The following is a 21,936-nucleotide window of genomic DNA, read 5'->3' as shown; positions in this document are numbered from 1 at the left end:
TTATCAGAGCTATGCGGAATTCAGTATTGTTTTAAATGTTTATTGAATGAGTAAATGAACAAATTGAATGAATATCAGACCTAGGATACATATTATTTTCTCCTTTTGTTTTATTTTGTTTTTGTGGTTAAGATTATGGAACAATTTCCATATGACGTATATCAGTGTCTAATCTCCTGATCTCTGTTTTGTTCTTTTTTTCATGTAAATTGACCCTTTTCTTGACCTTTTCCATAAGGTCAAATCCAGCAGGGATGAAACCTTGGCTGAACGATGTCTTGCTGCATTGACTGCATGTGCTGCCAGTGGAGACGGGAATATTTTGGCTCTTGCAGTGGATGCAGCTCGTGCAAGGTGATGATATTTAAGTTCGGAGATTTCCAAATACCAGAAGTTGACCAATTTAGGGGTGCCAGGGTGGATCAGTTGGTTAAGCATCTGACTCTTGATTTAAGCTCAGGTCATGATCTCAGGGTGGTGGGGTTGAGCCCCTTGTGCTCTGTGCTGAGTGTGGAGCCTGTTTAAGATTCTCTCTCTCTCTCTCTCTCTCTCTCTCTCTCTCTCTCTCTCTCTCTCTCTCTCTCTGTCTTTGCCTCTGCCCCCCTCGCAGTCTCTCTCTCTCTCTCTCTTTTTCTGAAATAAAAATTTTTAAAAAGTTTACCAGTTGAGATTTTCAAAGTGTACTTAAATAAAAGGTTGCTTCTATAAACCTTGTGAGCCTAAAAGAAAATATTGGAAATGCAAATGAAGTTAATTTTTGTTTTTCTTAAATATCTGTGCACTTGCGACATTCATATGTTTTTTTAAACATGTAAACATTACGAGGCTTTAATCCTTCTAAATAAAATTTAAAAAAATGAAACATTAATACTTAAAAAAATACCAAGCACACAGATGTCAGATTTTGAGAAAGTCCATCTTACTAGTAACTAGCTAAATAGATCTAAACATTTCTACAGTTAGATGAACAAAACAGAGCAGAAGTGATCGATTTTTGTCAAATTCAGTTACTGGCAAAATAAGGTAGTGAGAACTGTTCAGGTGTGTGTGCTCATTTCTCATCTCCAGAGTAAAGCTGAGGTCAGTCATCTCAGCAGTTAGATGGTAATGAATTATAAGTGAAGTGACGTATGTTCTTCACCAAGGGCATCATGAAACTTCTCTGAGCAGGAGACATGGGTAAGCCCTCTCCTTTCCTTCATGGGATGAAAGGTAGTGGGCTCACCACCCCAGGAACTCGAGTGCCACGATGTGGTGCAGGGCGCAGTGCAGCCGGTAGGCCAGCTAGCCCAACAGCGGGGCCACCGAAGACTTTTTATTCATTTGCAATACTTGGATGGCACCAGGGTTCGAGCAGATAGAGCATTCGTTATTCATGATACTCTAGGGTCCAGTGGTGTCCCGCCGGCCTATTCTGGAAGCATGTGGAGCTATTAAAGGTGTATAAAAATCAAACAGATTTTGATTTAGAGTTCATTAATTCATAAGTACCTAATTTTCTGTTTAGTGACCAGTTACTGAAGCTTTCTAACAAGGTTTGGGAAAGGGTTAAAAGTATTCATAGATGAGAAAGGATGAACCAGCCTTTCAAGAATTTCAGCAAGTGATAACAGAAAAACCCACCGAAGCCCTTCAGAGGCAGCTAAGCCTCCTTCATCACCTCCTGCAGGATGGGTAGAGTGTATTAATCCTGTGTATTTCCCCTGGCTCAGGACGTTTCAATCTGTTGTAGTGAATCCATGTCACTCATCTGCAGGTTGAGAAGTTTGATGTATTTTCAAGCATAGACATTTTTATTTTTGACAGTACACAAAACTACTCTTTGTCCAGAGGTAAGCAAGGCGTCCAAAGTTATTCATAGATATCTTTGAATGGATACCCCAAAATAAAGGTCAGTCAGTACTTTGCCTCATAGGACATGCAGAAAAGCAAGTGAACCACAAAAAATTTTCTCTCCATACATGATGTCATTGGTGAATTATTTTTGCTTTTGTTATTTATGAACTTTTTTTTTTTAACATGTTGTTTTAAGTACTTAAGAAGTAGGATAACTAGTATGTGGGTTGGGTTTTTGTTTTTATTTTTGTTTTTCAGTTTTAACTTCTTAAATAAGGTGATTTCTGTGCTTAAAATCCTCCAGAGGTTTCTCATACTTTTAAATTAAAACCTAATCTTACAGTGGCGTGCAGGATTGTGTGAGCTGTGACTCTGGCTTCTCTCTCTGACTCAACCTTATTCTACTTCCTTCATTATGCTGTGTCCCCAGTGTCCTTCTTTCTATTTTTAAAACATAGAACATGTTTTGGTTTTTTGTTTTGTTTTCTTTTTTTACCTCTGAGAACATTTGCACTTAGTATTTTCTTTTTCAAACACTTTTCCATTTTCCTTTATGTTCCCTTCAGTTTTTCCTTTTCATTACTTAGATCTTAGTTCAAAAGCTTTATCTTCATTATCTTCAGAATAGCTTTTCCAGACACCACATTTCACCTTTTAATGTGTTCATAGTACTTATTATCATTTGAAATCCATATTAATTGATTTGAGTTCATATGTATTGTCTGTATCATCTGACTAGATGGTAAGCTCTGTAAGAGCAGGTTTCTTTTCCCCCTCCCCCAGTCTTGTTTATCACCATATGTCTGGCACTTACCATGCTTGCCCTATATTAGACACTCAATAAATGTTGAATGAATTAATAAACAAATGAATGGAATATGCTAAAATACTTTTTATCAAAAAGTATCAATGGGAATCTTGCTCTTTGCCCAGTAGTATTTAAAAAAAATTTTTTTTAATGTTTATTTTTAAGAGAGAGAGAGAGAGAGAGAGACAGAGTGTGAGTGGGGGAAGGGCAGAGAGAGAGGGAGACACAAAATCTGTAGCAGGCTCCAGGCTCTGAGCTGTCAGCACAGATCCTGATGCAGGGCTCGAACCCACAAACTGTGGGATCATGACCTGAGCCAAAGTTGGATGCTTAACCAACTGAGCCACCCAGCCCTCCCCAAGCCCCCCACCCCCTGCCCTAGTTGTATTGTTAATTGGTGAATTATTCAGTAATCTTTACATGCTTGTCTATTTATAGTTTTTAAGTCAGCCATTTTTTGTTTCAAAAATGTTAAATTCCCTACTGTCCTAATGTTAATGCTGTGCTAGAGGGAAAAACAACCTTAGGATGACAATGGCTAGGCCCCCTGTGATTCTTCTTTAGCATATGAAAATCCCTTTGGAAACTTCCCCCTTGACTTTACCTCCCCAACTCCCAAGTATATAATCAGTCTCTCCTTACTATCCCAGGGCAGCTCTTCCTGCCCATGGGTCCTGTCCCCATGCTTTAATCAAATCACCTTTTTGTACCAAAAAAAAAAAAAGAGAGGGAGAAAGATTACTATGTATAGAGGCATCCAGAATCATTTTTCATAAGTATTCTGAGGAAAGAAGCTTTCATCAGTGCAGTAAAAAACATTTTTATTTAAGTGAAATAAATCAGTGAGAGAAAGACAAATACCATATTTTTTGATAGCCTACTTTTTTTTTTTAATTTTTTTTTTTTAATGTTTATTTATTTTTGAGACAGAGAGAGACAGAGCATGAACGGGGGAGGGTCAGAGAGAGAGGGAGACACAGAATCTGAAACAGGCTCCAGGCTCTGAACTGTCAGCACAGAGCCCGACGCGGGGCTCGAACTCACAGACCGTGAGATCATGACCTGAGCCGAAGTCGGACGCTTAACCGACCAAGCCACCCAGGCGCCCCTATAGCCTACTTTTTACTTAGGTAATAAATTGTGTCTAATTATATTGAATATTAAAGTAAGTATTTTTTATCTCAAATAATGATATTAACAGAACCTCTATTTTATTATTTTAATATTTTAGATGTACAGTTGGAGAAATCACAGATGCTATGAAAAAGGTATTTGGTGAACATAAAGCTAATGATCGTATGGTCAGTGGAGCCTATCGGCAGGAATTTGGAGAAAGTAAAGAGATATCATTTGCTATCCAGAGGTAATAAATGAGATTTCTTAAACCAGAATGCCATCTTTTCTGTGAGCATAATCCCAATGAATCAGTTGTGGGCTTCATTTTCTCACATACCATTTGGAAAACATTTGAATGGACTTTCCCGTTAGTCTGTAGGTTTACTAAAATAATATTTTCAATTTTCACGATAGTTCCCTTTAAGAGTTTCTAATTAAAACAAATGTTTGTTCAACCAGCATTGATACTGCTTCATACCCCCAGATACTTAAATTTCAGTCTCCTTATTATAGTATACTTACATTCTTAAGTTTATTCGAATTGTTTAATTGTCAAATAGTTATAAAATAATTTTCATGTTTGAAAATAAATAATTTGGTTGCCATCTATGCATAAATTAAAACCAGTCTCACTGAATGGACAATAAATAGTATTGTCAAGCATGATTAGGAACTATAAATTAATACAAATTGATCATGCTTTCCATGTGTAAATGTAGCTTCCTGATGATTATTTTTCTCAACTTTTATAACAAATTTTCCACTTTTTATGTCACTACTTATAGATGAGATAAATACCAAAACATCCAAGGTGAAAGTCATCAAAATGGGCTGTAAATTTATTGGTTTAAGTTAGAAGGTATTTTGATTATATGTCATTAGAAATCACCACATTGCAGTCAGCTTGAAGGAGTTCACACTTGTGATGGGTAGGTGAAATATGGACAGCTCAAAGCAGCCAGTGAGTTACATTTGTATGAATGACTCTGAAAGGCACTTTTAAGCTTCTTTTTAAATATTTATGCATATTATACGCTGGAGACTGGTTTAAGAAGGCAAAAAATTGTCATTTTCTCGTCTTCGCTGTGATGTTCTCAAGTATTATGGGCTTACAGGCTGGGCCGTCTTTCAGACTTTCCTCTGTGGGGGAAGGTGGTAAGCATATCCAGGCTTTAATGGAATTCTCAATGTAGAATAGAGATATTCATAAAATGTGAGTAATGGATGTAAGAAGGTATTTTTACATAAACTTGAAAGATTTACTGTGAATACATTATAGATTTTATATCTTACTTTTGGACAATTAATATATAACTGTTGTATTTTATTTTATTATTTTTTTAATAACTATTGTATTTTAAAATGTTCTTAGGGTTCATAAATTCATGGAACGTGAAGGTCGCAGACCTCGTCTTCTTGTGGCAAAAATGGGACAAGATGGACATGACAGAGGAGCAAAAGTTATTGCTACAGGATTTGCCGATCTTGGTTTTGATGTGGACATCGGTCCTCTTTTTCAGGTACTGAAAATGTTGGGATAACTTCAAAAAGAATGTAGTAAATCACTTATATTTAGAAAAAATAGTAAAAAAGACGATAAACCATGATGATGTTTTTCAAGGTGTAAAAGAAGAAAATGAATTCCACAAATTCCTTAATTTATTTTTGAATGCATATAATCCAGTTAATTATGACAGAAATAAGAAAGAAATACAATTTATATTAATGTACTTGTTTCTCACACTTTGTAAAAATTAGTGTCAGTAACTAAACTGTTATTAGGTTTCTAAAACTGAAGATTACTTTCAAAGATCTCATCGTACTATTTATTGAGATTTGTCTGATAATTTGTGGAAAAGGTAGCCCACGTCAGATTGATGAAAAATGTTTTGAAAGGGAAATCAACCATCAGAGTGAGAGCTTGATTCATAGTTAGGTTTTCTTTTTAGTTACTCTCTAGTAGTATTTTATTTAGTCACAGAATCTTTGACCCAACAGGATAATAATTTGTTAGAAGTAAATGAAGCTGAAATTCTCTATAGAATGATACAACTTTAATCTTCTCTACAAAATATCTTTGGTTGAGTACATTGTAATAACTTCCACAGTAAAAGTTTTATCCACTACATACTTATTGATCATCTACCAGATGCTAGGTTCTGAGTTGAATAAGATACGATTTTTGTCTTCAGGGAGGTTACAGGCTCCTAACAGAGAAAGATTTACTTATCAGTAAACACAGAAGAGTAATAATTACTGTAATTAACATTTGGACAAGGAACTTACCCAAGTATCCTAGGAACTTATGTTTGAGCTGTGTCTTTGGAAGCCTAGAGAGCAAGGCAGGGAAAGGCATGCTAGGAAAAGGGTTGGCTTGAGCAGAGGTGCAGAGGTACAGAGCCGTGAGAAGGCATGATGCCTTCAGGTAACTGTAGGACGTTCAGTAACATTAGAATACAGTGCTTGGGGTGGTGTGTAGATTATAATGAATATAGCCTTGTATGCCATTCTACGGAGTTTGAACATTATCCCAAAGGTGTCTAGGTAGAGTGACAATCAAATTTATACTTTAGAAAGCTCACTTTCCAGGAAAATCACTTTCTTAAGCAGATTGAGAGGAGCTTCCTAGATGCAAGGAGTCCAGTTAAGATGTTCAGTAATGAGTGAGAAGCAATGCAGGCCTTACCCACAGGCAGTGTCAGGGTCTTAGCAGAAGTTGGCCAGGATCGTGAAGAAAATTTAATAAAGGGGTTATTTATGGGGAATGGAGGTAGGCTTAAGAGAATCAGCTTATGGAACATTCAGATGAAGACAGCTATGTAAATTGGATATACATGTCTGGAGCATAGAAGAGAGGCCTCTGTTATAAATAAGATTTTGAGACTTCTCAGTATGTAAATAGTACTTAAAACCATGAGAACTCATTTAACTTCTCATGAAGAGTGTGTGTAGCAGTATGAAAACTTGAACATTAAAAGGAAAAAGAGAAGGAGGCAGCAAAGGAGAAAAAGGAAATGGAGTGAGTAGTGGGATGAACACTAAGGAGGAAGGAGAATTTCAAGGAAAAGGAGGTACTATTATTCCATGATGTGGATGAGTCAGCTAAGATGAAGACTAAAAAATTGATTACATTTTTGCAAGTAACGAAATAACCTTCCTGAAGAGGCGTGCCCTTTGTAGAATCTCCCTTAAGAGTTTTCCCTTTTGAATTTTTAAATAATACTCTAGAGTGTCTAGAAGAAATTCAGTTAGCCTGAACTTATGGAGATATGTCCTTGAACTGTGTTCATAGGTAAATTTATAAATACATTTAAGGTAGGTTTTGTTAAGCATCTCAAATATATTTTAAATTAAGTAAGTACATATATTGAGATTGCTTTCATTCTTCCTTTAAGTTGACTACTTTCTCATTCTAGTTTTTTATTTATATGCTACTTCCCTTTTACTTCAGCTTTTTGTTTCTTTTAAATATTGACCAAATATAATACATTTCCAATATTTAAAAATTAGCTTTTGGGAAATATATATATATTTTTTTATAAAATGAAAGTAAGTAAAAACTATGGTCATTCATTGGCACTTAAAAGAACTTTTCAAAGAGCTAAAAGTTCATTTCCCTATTGCATGCCATCTATAAAAATATAATTTGCCTTTTAGTACCACAAATTTGTTAATATAATACTATATCATTTAAAAAAAAGAAAAACTTATCTGTGGATGAAGGTAGAATCCTGCAGTTCTGTGTCTGATTTCATTAAAATTAGATTTAAAGTTGGGGCGCCTGGGTGGCTCAGTCGGTTAAGCGTCCGACTTCCGCTCAGGTCGTGATCTCACGGTCTGTGAGTTTGAGTCCCACGTCGGGCTCTGTGGTGACGGCTCAGAGCCTGGAGCCTGTTTCAGAATTTGTGTCTCCCTCTCTCTGACCCTCCCCTGTTCATGCTCTGTCTCTCTCTGTCTCAAAAATAAATAAACGTTTAAAAAAAAAAATTAGATTTAAAGTTTTAAAATGTTCACTATTTGTTGACATAAAATACAGTTTAGTGTATCTAAGCATAAAGCATGGAACCGAATTAAGTGGAATTTTAATCTAATACGTTTTGGTAACATGAATGATCAATCGTATAAGTCAATTAGGTTTCTTACTTTTAACAACTCAATATCAACAATATGCACATTTTCTTAATGGTTTTAATTTCATAGGCTATATTTCTCACAGACTAGGCTTTACCAATCTGCTGTGTGATTTTCTTAGAGATACTCTTGAATATGGCTTCATTACCAAGAGTGTAGAATCTTTTGTTTTCACACTGAAATTATGAGGCTTAAAATATTGCCAAACTAAGAAAATTCTCAGATTTTGGTAATTTTTTTGAGCTTATTATTGTGCAAGTGGTTTCTGAGATAGCCTTCTCCTTCCCCAATTTCTCAGTTTACAGTGTATTTACAATGAGAAACTTGTATGTGTCTTTTATATGAAGTGATTTAAATGCATGTAAATTATCAAGAGCAAATGTTACAGACCCATTGCAGGGAATGAATATGGTCCTGGGTAACTCAATTCATAATTGAATACATGAAAATATCCTTTATGACTGTGTATGCACACTGGTTAATGCGTGAAAAGCAGCCTTCTTGACACCATCTTTTTTCTTGCTTATGCATTTGCCTGGGTATTATAACTCCTTAACTAGTTTCTAGCGTTCTTACATTATTTCGATTCATATGTTGCTGTCAGTTCAGTGTCTCCGTGGGAGACGGAGGTCCTGAAGCTTCCTAGTGTGCCATCTTGCTAACATACCTCTTTCCCATTCTACTTTAAAACCTGAGATTCACTTTTCACATTGAATCGTATGTTTGGTCTTTTACCTCTTCATAGATACTATAACATGTTGTCTTGTACTGCATCACCACTCAATAAATGTTGATAATGAAGACAACAGATGTATTTTTCAAAAATTGTAATGAATAGATAATGTATTTCGCCTATATTCTTTGTCTTAAAAGTTTTTGGGGGGACTATATTTTGATGTAACAAATCTAATTGATAAATTCTAGGGCTAGAAGCGATACAGCCCTGCTGTTTATTGCATCAATTGGATGAGTTGGTATTTATGATTTGAGAATGGTGAAATATGAGGTTATAGTCACTTCAAGATTTTTAATGAGGAAAACCTTGGAATGCTAATTTACTAGGTAACAGTTTTAAAATACTTTTTGGAATAACTTGATGATTTGTCTCTTTACTTTATAATTGTTTAGACTCCCCGAGAAGTGGCCCAGCAGGCTGTGGATGCAGATGTGCATGCCGTGGGTGTGAGCACGCTCGCTGCTGGTCATAAAACCCTAGTTCCTGAGCTCATCAGAGAACTTAACTCCCTTGGACGGCCAGATATACTTGTCATGTGTGGAGGGGTGATACCACCACAGGTATTTTTCATCGCCTGTATTTGTCTAGTGCTATGATGGGAATCCTGAGTAACATTAGTTTATATGTAGTTCCAATTTACTGTATACTTTTACTAAAGATAAAATTGTTGTAGATTTTGATCTAAATTATTTCCTGGTGATTTTACTAAGTAAACTGTAGTAAGAGTCCAAAAGTGGGCAATGTTATTTTCTGTTCAAACTATATTGTAATTCATTATGTATAATTTAACTTAACAGTATGCAAAGCTTCTCTTTATGAGAGAATTACTTCTTTGCAAACTAGTAACCTAGATAAAGATGTACTTCCTCCATATTTGGTATAGAATGATGGAAAAGGAATAGGATGAAGGTAATAAAATTTCACAGCTAGAATAGAGAAGAATGGTAAACACACAGTGCATATATTAACCCCTAGCCACAGATAGAGTGAGCACTCTCTGTCCTGGTAATGAAGTGAGTCCTTTAGTTAACCAGTCAGCAGCACTTGCGTCTGTTGTCTTAGAGTAGCTACCTTGTTCATTTTTTTTCATGTTTCCATCCATACGTACTGCCTTAACTCAGAGCTGTATCATTTACATGGTCTTATAAAACCTCTTTTTCATTAAAGCTAATTTGATTGGGGTATAGTTTTCTTAGAGCCAAAAATATCCTAATTCAGAAATAAATAGAATCAGCCTGTTCTGAAAATTATTGGCTGATTGGGGAAGAGGTGGATTCTTGAACAAAAATGTGGATCCTCTTAGAAAAGGAGAAATGAATGCTAGGTAACAATCAATGATGTCAATTAATATATTAATGGGGTGGGGGGATACTTTCCACATATTACCTTATATATCAGTTAAAATAATTAGTTAAGATCTAAATTTGGTCTGTTTCCAATCCAGTTTTTCATTATGTCAAGTTTTCTTTTTTTATTGAGAACAGAAAACATACAGAGGTAGAAGATACATGTGATTGCTCTAAGTAAATAATTGATAGATGCTACAAAGACAGTAGCATAAATTCTTGGTGAAATATGATCTTATGTCGAGGTCTACTATTTTTTTTCCTCCATACCACTCAGAATATACAATAGTTACTTATATACTACTTATGAAATCAGAAAATATATGTATGAAGTTGTGACACTGATAATAACGTAGGACTAGCAAGCAAGCTGTGTTATTTATTCTTTCTAACAACACTAAAGTGATATAGTCAACACAAAACTGTTTTTGTTAATTGCCTATTATTTTCGCAAATATAGTTGACTATTTGGGAATATAAAGGACCTTTATTCTTTATTGTCTGTGTATGGAAACTTACATCTGTATTGCAGTTTTAGAGTCTATAATATCTAAGCTCTTAGACATGATATTAAAACTTAAGAACCAAAATAGTTAAGCTGCACAAAATATTGAAATTGAAATATGAGTTGAGAAAAAACAGAAACCTGTTATCTAAATGAGCTGACATTTTCAAGAAATATATTTCACACAAGTTGTATTAACCCTCTGGATATTTGCATTACTCAGAACATTTGTAGGTATTTTACACACTTTTTTTCCCTATGAGTTTAAAGACTAAAGATTATTTTCTGTAATGACATACTTGTATGTTAATATGAGTATCCTTTATAATATAATTGTAGCAATCAACATTTACACATTTTTTTCACTATTTGTGGTAAATATATAAAATAATGTTCTTACTCAGTTGAAAGTCATTTAGATTTTAAATTAGGAAGCACTAATATATAGTAGTTAATCAAGCCGACTTAGCCACTGCCACTCTGGAGCTCACCATTTCTGCAGCCTGATTAAATAAATATGGTCTGTCCTCACCAGTGTGTGTTAGTATAGTCTGGATTTTCTAACTTTCTTAAAAGCAGTGGCTTCCAAGTATTTTCAGCAAGGTTAGCAGCCTCATGATGCCTACTTCTTTCATGAAGGAGGCAATATGATACTCTTGGCCAGTTCAGTGGAGGATGTTTTAAAATACCAACTTTTTTTTTTTTTAATGTTTATTCATTTTTGAGAGAGAGACAGAGACAGCGTGAGCAGGGGAGGGACAGAGAGAGAGGGAGATAGAATCCAAAGCGGGCTTGAGGCTCTGAGATGTTAGCACAGGGCCCAACACGGGGCTCAAACCCACAAACCATGAGATCATGACCTGAGCTGAAGTCCAACACTTAACTGACTGAACCACCCAGATGCCCCTAAAATAACAACTTTTTATTTGAAAATAATTCCAAACTAATAGATAATAAAAATAGTACAAAGGACACCTGTATACCCTTTACTCAGATCTACTTGTTTCTCACATTTTATCCCCTCACTAAAGTATATTTTATAAGACTGTGTTAAGGCTTAGGTAAGTCAAGAAGCCTTTCTCCATTTGCAGTATTTCACGGTCCTCTTCCAGGTGAGTTCACCTTCCAAATCCACAAGTCAGGTGAGAGAATAAATGGTGCATAGCATTACTACGAAAGATAGAATGAAATAACTTATCCATTTGGCCATCCCCAATTTGGAGATCATTGTTATTGTTTCATCAAGTTTCTTTATGAAATCTTAAATCTATAGCACCTGCCCAAGAATAATGATGTGTTTGAGGTATCTTTAATGTGTCAAATGTTGAGGTTATAAAAATGATTAGAAATGTTCTCTACCCTTAGAAGTTCAGACTTAGAAGAAGAAAAGTTAAATAAGATGTGTTAAGTACCATTGAAGAATTATAATATTGTAAGAGTATTACAAGGAAATAATAGAAACAGCAAAAAAGTCATCGGGGATAATTAGCACAACCATTTAATTTATCATCTAAATGTGACCACTTTTGAGAACAAATATGGGTGCTATTAAAAAGGGTGCTGTAAAAACAGGGTAATTAAAAAAATGAGCAGAGGATCTGAATAGACATTTTCCAAAGAAGACCTACAGGTAGCCAGCCAGGTACATGAAAAGATGCATCAGGGAAATGCAAATCAAAACTACAATGAGTTATCACCTCACACCTGTTAGAATGGCTATTCTTCTTTCTAGAAGGAAAGAAATAACAAATGTTGGTGAAGATGTGGGAAAAGGGTACCCTTGTGAGTTGTTGGTGTGGATCTAAACTGATGCAGCCATTGTGGAAAACAGTACGAGATTGTTTAAATTAGAAATAGAACTGCCATGGGATCCAGCAATTCTATTTCTGGGTATTTATCCAAAGAATATGAAAACACTAACTCGGGGCACCTGGGTGACTCAGTTGGATAAGCATCAGACTTCAGCTCAGGTCATGATCTCTCAGTTTGTGAGTTCGAGCCCCACGTCAGGCTCTGTGCTGACAGCTCAGAGCCTGAAGCCTGTTTCGGATTCTGTGTCTCCCACTCTCTCTGCCCCTCCCCCCACTTGCATGTGCGCGTGCTCTCTCTCTCTCTCTCTCAAAAATAAATAAACATTAAAATTTAAAAAAAAAGAAAGAAAACACCCAAAGAGATACATGTACCCTCTGTTTTTTCCTGCATTATTTACAATAGCCAAGATATGGAAACAACTTAAGTGTCCATCCACAGATGAATGGATAAAGAAGTGGTATGTATACACCATAGAATATTATTTGGCCATAAAAAAGAATGAGATCTTGTCACTTGTGAAAACGTGGGTGGAACTAGAGGGCATTATGCTACGTGAGATAAGTTAGACAAAGATAAATACCATATGATCTCATTTATATGCAAATCTTAAAAAAATGCAAAAACCGAAGCTCTTACATACAAAGAACAGATTGGTGGTTACCAGAGGCAAGGGGAAAGGGGATGGGCAAAGTGAGTGGAGGTAGTCAACAGCTACAAATTTCTAGTTATGAAAATAAATAAGTGATAGGGATGTAACATACACCATGATGACTATAGTTAATAATGCTATAGGGCATGTTTGAAACTTACTAAGAGTAAATCTTAAAAGTTCTCAACACACATACATATGCACAGTTTTGTAGCTATGTGTGGTGACGGATGTTACCTGGACTTACTGTGCTGATCATTTTTCAGTATATACACAAATACTGAATCATTATGTGGTACACCTGGAGCTAATACGTTAAATGTCAATTACACCTCAATAGAAAAAGGACTCCTAAAAACAAAGAGGGTACTGCAACAATAAGCACAAACCAGAATGTCCTAGGATATGTGATCACCCTTGTGGATAAGGATCAGGGATTTAGAGGATATCCTAAAACTCAATATTACAGCTACAGATCCTCCAACTTTTAAACAGACTACAGCCTGGAGCAGTATTTGTGTCCTGGGAATCTTTTCACTCGGACTGTTTAAAATAAATTAACAAATAGCAACAGCAACATGGGAGAATTTGTTTTTAAATGAGCTAATCTTTGTTTACAGAAAATCTGATTTCTTCACAAAGCCAAATGTAAAGCAGCATCATTCACCCAAAGAAAACAAAAACACTAATTAGAAAAGATATATGCACTGCTATGTTTATTGAAGCATTATTTGCAGTAGCTAAGATATGGAAGCAGTGGGGTGTGAAGGGCTTCATTTTCAAAAGAAATCGTTATGACACCTAAATATTTTTATATACAAATATGTCACATGAGTAATATATGGCTGTAGTCTCACTGAAAAAGATTCAAACTGTATTGAATATGTGTGCATGTATGTATGTGTATATTAAAAACATGGAATATTACACAGCCATAAAAAGGATGAGATTGTGCCATTTATGACAACATGGATGGACTTAGAGGGTGTTATGCTAAGTGGAATAAGTCAGACTGAGAAGGGAAAATACCATATGATTTCACTTATATATGAAATCTAAAAAAATATGTGAGTGAGTAAAAAGCAGAATGAGACCTATAAATACAGAGAACAAACTGGTGGTTGCCAGAGGGGAGGGAGTAGGGGTTGGGTAAAATGGGTGAAAGGGAATGGGAAATACAGGTTTCCAGTTATGGAATGAGTAAGTCAATGTAATGAAAGACACAGACAGCATAAGGAATATAGTCAATGATATGATATCAGTGATATAACAGGACAGATGATAGCTACATTTGTGGTGGGCATAGCATAGTGTATAAACTTGAGTCACTACTTTTTACATCTGAAACTAATATAACATTGTGTGTCAACTATACTCAAAAAAAAAAAAAAATTAACAAAATAAAACACTCTCCAAAAGGAGAGTATCACCATTCACAAGTTGCAGACGAAATACCTTAGAGGAAATAAATAGCCTTGTAAGCTCAAACCTATAATGTGATACTGAATTGAACACAAATAATGACAAGTAGTAAAAATTTAGGTGAGAGAAAATTATACGGCTTAGGGCTCAGAAGTTCTCAATCAGTGGGGCATACAACTTCTACCACATACCACACACTGGGGTATTTGGAAAAGGGGCAGAGTATGCTTTGTTCTTTTAATGACTTCAAGTACAAGGGGTGCTGGCAGCTATTATTAGCTATCCCAGTGAAGGAAGAATTTTTCAACCCCAGATGCCATTAGTGTACCAGTTGAGACAGTTGGGGGCATCAGGGACAAAGAAAGGGCAGCATTTATTGCCCTTTAGTTTCATTTCCTTGAAATTAAATATTGTCTCTTTTATTAATTAAACAAATTCTTTCAACAGGATTATGAATTTCTGTTTGAAGTCGGAGTTTCCAGTGTATTTGGTCCTGGGACTCGAATTCCAAAGGCTGCCGTTCAAGTGCTTGGTGATATTGAGAAGTGTTTGGAAAAGAAGCAGAAATCTGTGTAACATCCTCTTTTTGAGTTAGCTTTTTTTCTAGAATAGTCTTTCAATGATGGTCAAAGAGTAAAACTGTGTCTTCAATTTAATTCAACCCCTGATACATACTTTCTTAAAACTACATTAAAATACCTGACTTAAGAATTTTGTGATGTTATAAGCGTGTATGTACAGTTTCACTTTAAAAATTAAATATACTTAAAAACTCTATAATACATGCTCAGTACTTCATCAGAAACTCTAGACAGTGGTATTATTTCAGAAAATCATGATATTTATTTGAAGTATTTCTTACAAAACTATTTTTCTATTTAAAAAAAATTAAACTTTACCCTCCCCCAAATTTCTGATTAGTCTCATTCTTCAGTTTAGCATTGTATTGACTTGAGCATGATAAAATAAAATTGATATATGAATAAAATAATTACACCTATCTTGGAAAAAATAAGGAAGCATATTTATGTAGAGAAACATATTGTGGTTGTGGTCCTCAACCAAACTCTACCAGAATTATTTCAATAAGAATATTAAGTTAGACCCAAAAGTTGGAACAGGGGAGAAATGGCAGAATATTGCTTCAAATCTGACTTTACTTTCTTCTTGGGCATGAACATGTGACTTTGTTATTGCTGGGCTTGGCTCAAGACCAGGAGAGTGGATGCTTATAAATATTTCCTAAGATGAATGTGCTTAGGTTGTTAATATATGACTTTCTCCAGAATGATGTTGTAAGCTGGGAGTATAGAAACTAATGGTACAGTCCAAGGCTTAAGACTTGATAACCAAGGGAGTGCATGGTGTAAATCACAGCCTAAGGGCAAGAGAAGCTGATATGAAGTGTCCCAAATCAGTTAGTGAGGCAGGAAATAAAAGGGATGAATTCCTCCCTCCTCTGCCTTTTACCTGTTTTTTCTTTCTTTCTTTCTTTCTTTCTTTCTTTCTTTCTTTCTTTCTTTCTTTCTTTCTTTCTTTCTTTCTTTCTTTCTTTCTTTCTTTCTTTCTTTCTTTCTTTCTTTCTTCCTTCCTTCCTTCCTTCCTTCCTTCCTTCCTTCCTTCCTTCCTTCCTTCCTTCCTTCCTTTCTTTCTTTCTTTTTTTTTTTTTAGAGAGTGAAAGAGAGAGAAGTGGGACTCACTCAAAGCAGGGCTTGTGTTTTACCTGAAGCAGGGCTCTTGCTCTCCTGATGTAGGACTTGAACTCCCAAATCACAAGATCTTGACCTGAGCTACCCAGGTGCCCCTTTTGTTCTATTCGGGTCCGCAACAGATTGGAAGATGCTCGCACACGTTAGGGAGGGCAACCTACTTTATTAAATCTGCTGATTCAAATGCTAATCTTATCCAGAACCACCCTAACAGACACTCCCAGAAATAATATGTAATCAGGGCACCCCGTGGCCGGTCAAATTGATTACCTGTTGTAAGTACCTATTACCTAAAATTATCACGGAGCCCTTGTACATTGCTGGTAGGAGTGTACAATGTTGTCGCTACTGGAGAAAATGATACAATTCCTCAAAAACACTGAACAGTTACCAAACAGTCCAGCAATTCCACTGCTAGGTATATATGCAAAAGAACTGAAAGTGAGGTCTTGAATAGATATTTGTGTACCCATGTTCATAGCAGCTTTATTCACAATAGCCCAGAGGTGGAAGCAACCCAAGTGTCCTTGAGAGATAAGTGGATAACAAAATGTATACTTAGAATACTAGTCAGCCTTAAGAAAGAAGGAAATCCTGACACATGCCACAACATAGAAAAAGCTTGAAGACATTATGCTAAATGAAATCAGCCAGTCACAAAAGGCAAATGATTTTGTTTATATGAGATTTCTAGAATAGTCAAACTCACACAGGCAGAGAGTAGAATGGTGGTTTCTAGGGCCTGGGGAGAGGGAATGGGGCATTAGGGAATTGAAAGGTTATAGAGTTTTAGTTGGGGAAGATGAAAAGTTCTAGAGATGGATGGTGGCAATGGTTGTACAGCAATGTGAGTGAACTTAAAGCCACAGTACATTTAAAAATGGTGAAGAAGGTAAATTTTATGTATATTCTACCACAATAAAAGTATTTAGGACAGTCTTTCCATATGGTACATATTTTATAAATGGTATTAATATTGTTATTGTAGTATTACTATTGTTAAAAAGAATGGTAAGGCATGAAGCTGGGAAGGTAGGCAGAAGCCAGATTGTGTACAGAGGCAAGTTAAGGGATTTGAACTTTATCTTGAAGACACAGAATCCTATAAGGGTTTTTACTAAGGAGCTAATCTGACGAGGTTTGTGTTTAGCACAACAGCTGTGTGGAAGATGCCTTTTAATGGGGACAAGACTGGAGTTGAGAGAAGACTGTTAGAATAATGTAATAGAGATATTCTTGGTATCTAAACTTATCTGCTCAGGTGCTGCTCGGAGACGACAAACATGGAGAGGATAAGATCTTATTTTGGAAGACTGAATTGACAGAATCTGTCTTCTATCTTAAAAAAAAAAAAAAGGTTTGGGGCACCTGGGTGGCGCAGTCGGTTAAGCGTCCGACTTCAGCCAGGTCACGATCTCGCGGTCTGTGAGTTCGAGCCCCGCGTCGGGCTCTGGGCTGATGGCTCGGAGCCTGGAGCCTGTTTCCGATTCTGTGTCTCCCTCTCTCTCTGCCCCTCCCCCGTTCATGCTCTGTCTCTCTCTGTCCCAAAAATAAATTAAAAAACGTTGAAAAAAAAAAAATTAAAAAAAAAAAAAAAAAAAAAAAGGTTCTTGATCCTTGGGTATTCACTGTGTGGAATCTGCTATATCCCCTCACCTATTATGGTGGTTCTTTTGTGGACCATTTTTGATGTGCAGTGATTTCAAGACTGGATTTACTGACATAATGTCAAAATCGGGAAAAGGTAAAATGATGGGATTTGTTTTCCAGTGATCTTTTTGTCAATACTAGAGTTTTTCTGGCTTTGGAAGCATGATAGAATGATGTCTTTAGGGTGCATCAAAATCCTTTCCCTGCTAGTTACTGGAAATGTCATTGTTATATAAATATTCTCAAATACAGGAAGTGGAGGAGATGTTTGAAGAGGCATCCCTTCTGAACAAAACCTGCCTGGAGGTAGAAGAGTTAAAGTAACAAAACCAAAGAAAGCAGGATGAATTCTTCCTCTGATTTCCATTTCAAGGGACAGGGACTCATATAACAGAGAGGAGAGGTGAGGGGGCTGTTAAACAGCTCTATCTACCCACAGACAAGATTATGCCATGTGTCACCACCACCCCTCACTGGCATCTTCAAATTCCCACCTGCTTCATACTACTCGAAAACTTTTTCTTAACACAAAAGGGATCTAATAAAACTATTTATGTTAAGACATAAATGTCTGCTACTATAGAATATGTTTATTTTACCCGGTATATTTTTAATTTAAATGAGAAAAAACTTATCAAAGTGATGACTAAAAACACTTGTGACTATCTAGTAGACACTCAGTAAAAATGATGATGGAAACAACTAACATTATTTCCACCGATAGACAAGTCCTGACTCCTTTCCAAAGAATTATGAACCATCCATTAGACAAATATTTGTGCCTAACTGTGAAAAATTCAGTAATCAAAAATCTTTTCAAAGAAAAATCGTTTTGGTTTTCCTCAATAAACATAATGCTATTGTTTTCTGTTTCTTAGATCCTCTTTTTATTTTTTTCTGCTGTACCTGTAGGTGTCTCCCTAAGTTCAGGATTATTCTGTTTCCCTGAAAAAATATTCTTGAACTAATGCCCCATCCTAGAGACCCATAGGCTCTGCGAACACTGTCAGGAAAAGCACATCTCTTTAATAATCTGCTTAGATGTACCTAATGTCATCCTTTTTGATTGTGGTTTGTGGTCAGTACAACTACGTGTTGATAATTGTTCATGAACTGTGCTGCTCTTGTGCTAAAATGATGAGTTCATTAGCAGTGAAGCTAGAATGTGACCTTGGATGTGAGATTATTACTGAATTCTATTTAGTAAATCCGTCTCTAATTCACATTAACTCATTTTAAGTCTCTAATTATTCACGGCCTATTTCCTCCCTCTGCATTCAAACCCCTTGTTATACTGACCTCCTTTACCACTTAATATGAGATCAGGGCATGTTATTAAGAGTATTTACACACAACACAAAACACAAATTACCCTGAAGCCCTTAAAAAAGAGCAATGCAGAATTTAGTAACTTCTTTCAGGGTTATCTGAAATAACAATACCCTCTAATAATACCCTTGTGGTTCTGAGATCATTGGCAAAATATAATTAAGGTAAATGTCATGAATTTATGTAATATACAATTTTATTGGTTGACTACCATTTGTTAAATTCTAATATGCTATTACTTTTGGAAAATAAAAACATAGATTTCATTGTGTTTTAGCTAAGCTGCACATAGCCAGTAAGCATTACATATGTGTATAACAAAAAGACATCTTTGTGTTATTTCCTTCTGTGAACAAAAAGCTTAGCCCAGAGCTTACTGAGGAGGGTATAAGAGAAGAGTAACAGTAATGACATTCTTAGGCTTTCTGGATTGTCTTTACTTGACTTTAAATAGTCTGTCCTATTGCCTATTTAGTTTTGTCATTTTATTAGACCATATGGTCATCAGAGCAATTTAGTGACAATTTTCTGTCAGAATAAATGGTTATCCAGACAATAAGTTTAAAAGGACACCAGGCAGATGACTCTCTTTGCCTTTAAAGTGCTCTTTGGTTTAAGGCATCAAAGACCTCTAAAAATATGTTTTTAAATTGTAAATACATCTGCTAAAAGCCTAATATTAAATTAAACATTTACACTCAATTCTAAAAACATTGACTAAGAGGCCATTGCTTATCGTGCACAGGTTGCACACTGTCAAACTCCAGGGGGAGCCATTTACTTTGCAGTCTTGCACTGTCCTAGTCCTGCATGTATTCTGCTGCAATTTTCTGTCTTAAAAGAGGGATGATGAGAGAGCCCATGTCAAATGTTTGTTCTAAAGATTAAATGAGATAATGCACGAAACCTGCTTTGAACTGTGCGGCACACAGTAAAAGACTAATAAATGTTTTCCACAGTAATTATTATTGTTATACTTTATGCTAGCCTCACTTCTAGCCCTTGGAAATAAACATAATATATGCATTTGACATGATTCTTATTCTCAGGGAGCTAGTAGCCAATTTGCAGCAGATGAGCTCATGAGGAGACTATGACTACAGTGTTGTAAAGGAGGTATCCATGTAGTGCCATGAGAACACAAAAGGAGTTGCTAATTTTCTCCTGTGGGAGAAATGAAAGCTTCAAAGAGGAGACAACATCTGGACCCTAAAACAATGAGAGAGATTAAGTGGCCAGAAGTGTGAGTACGTAAAACAGGTATGTGGAAACAGCTTATTCAGGGAAATGGGGGCAGTGAATGTAGTCGAAGCATGCAATTCATGATAAGGTTGAAATACAGGGTATGGATTTTATCATTTATTAACATCTTACTGTGAGATTTTTTAAAAATTGTAGTTTTAAAAACTATAAGAATTTTTCCTCTCACATCCTTTTTATAACTAAGGGCTTTGTGATAGATAATAGCTTTTTTAAAATGACAGTGAGATAGGAGGCAAAGGAGATATTTTGCATTTTCCTTTTTGCCTAGGATTTGCCAAGGTGTCTGTGATTAGGGAGATATTTCTTGTTTTGGAAACTAATTATTTCTTACCAAAAATGTGGTTATAGCTAAGAATACACCTCTTAGTTTCAGACCACTTTGTAAACCTCACACTCAAACCCAGGGTCATTGTATTAAATATGTATCACAAAGGAATCTGCCATCACTGGCAAATCATTCCGTAGTTTGGGAGAGAAAACAAAACTTTTCAGGTGTGTGCTGTACATATATACCTATCTTGTCAGCACCATTTAAATAAAATGGCTCAGAGAGATGGTGCCTGCAATAGGCCTGAAAATTAAGACAAGCTGTGTTTGTTGCCTGCCTTTTTAGGTGAGAGAAGTTAATCACTTCTTATTTTGGCTTGCCCAAACAATAAGACAGGTCTCATTTTCAAAACCCAGGCTTTTTGACTAGAATATTTATTTTGATTATGAAGCAAAGATTCAGAACTAAAAAGGATTTTTTTTCTTTTTTTTTTTTTGTCCACGATTCAAAGTATCCTTTTTGTCCTACAAAATGCCAGAAAACATTTGAGATAATTCTAGACTTATATTTGCTAAGAACTCTGCTAAGAGTTCTTTAAGGGTTCTTCAAGTGAATTTGTGGGTATGACTCACTCCTCACTGGAGTAAAAATTTTTCAGTGAGATCTCTTTCCTGAGGATGTGACTAATTGGAATTACCATGGTTTACTCGACAAAAAAATGACCTTTTACTCATTCAAAATTTCTGACTCTCATCAAGTTGCTATTCAGTTGGACAGTAAATTTGTAGACCAAGAGAAGAAATAAATACTATGATTCCAAAGATGCTGTCCCCAAATACACTTCCCTGCACGCTTAGTTATGCTGGAAATTACTTTAACAGACTGAATCTCTAATTCCAGTAGAATTGAGAGTAAACTGCAAATATCTTGGAAAAGGTATTGACAATCCATATCTGATCTTGTTACACACATCATTTTGATCTGTATGAGATTATAAAGGAGCTAAAGGAGAAAACAGGGTATTTGTGTCAGTACTAGAATGGGTGTAGGGGCAGAGAAAAAGAGAAGATTCAGGCATAGTTTGCAATGGATTTTCCTGCATAATGGGAAGTTGGCAGCCAAGCCTTTTTTTGTTTTGTTTTGTTTTGTTTTGTTTTGTTTTGTTTTGTTTTTTAAGTCACCTGTGCACAGCTTATGCTCTCATGCACCCTACTACTCTCCCACCCTTATCCCCAGTGAAAATATGGCTTCACTGAGGCCAAATTTAGTTGAAGAACCAGGAGAGTCCAACACGTGTATGATAGAACACTTCCTAAAGAGATATCAATAACAGAACTCTGCGCTCTGTAGGGAACC

At 35.8% G+C, this 21,936-nt stretch overlaps 1 protein-coding gene and 1 long non-coding RNA gene across 2 annotated transcripts in view; both read left to right on the top strand.

Annotated features, from left to right (window-relative positions):
- Positions 1 to 15,141, top strand: part of MMUT (methylmalonyl-CoA mutase) — a 36,231-nt gene extending 21,090 nt beyond the window's left edge. Inside the window, exons 9-13 of the mRNA XM_058734204.1 lie at positions 239 to 354; positions 3,876 to 4,007; positions 5,133 to 5,280; positions 9,020 to 9,187; positions 14,809 to 15,141. Coding sequence (XP_058590187.1) covers positions 239 to 354; positions 3,876 to 4,007; positions 5,133 to 5,280; positions 9,020 to 9,187; positions 14,809 to 14,937 — 693 coding nt within the window. The 3' untranslated portion in view covers positions 14,938 to 15,141. The remainder of the gene's footprint in view (positions 1 to 238; positions 355 to 3,875; positions 4,008 to 5,132; positions 5,281 to 9,019; positions 9,188 to 14,808) is intronic.
- An 895-nt stretch (positions 15,142 to 16,036) lies between these two features.
- LOC131514321 (uncharacterized) lies at positions 16,037 to 20,011 on the top strand. Its single transcript, XR_009263025.1, has 2 exons — positions 16,037 to 17,427; positions 17,677 to 20,011. It is a non-coding gene; the product is annotated as an uncharacterized LOC131514321 (long non-coding RNA).
- The last annotated feature ends 1,925 nt before the right edge of the window (positions 20,012 to 21,936 follow it).

The sequence above is a fragment of the Neofelis nebulosa genome, chromosome 6 (assembly GCF_028018385.1).
Source record: "Neofelis nebulosa isolate mNeoNeb1 chromosome 6, mNeoNeb1.pri, whole genome shotgun sequence".
Lineage (NCBI taxonomy): Eukaryota > Metazoa > Chordata > Mammalia > Carnivora > Felidae > Neofelis > Neofelis nebulosa.
This window is presented reverse-complemented; position numbering and strand designations above follow the sequence as displayed.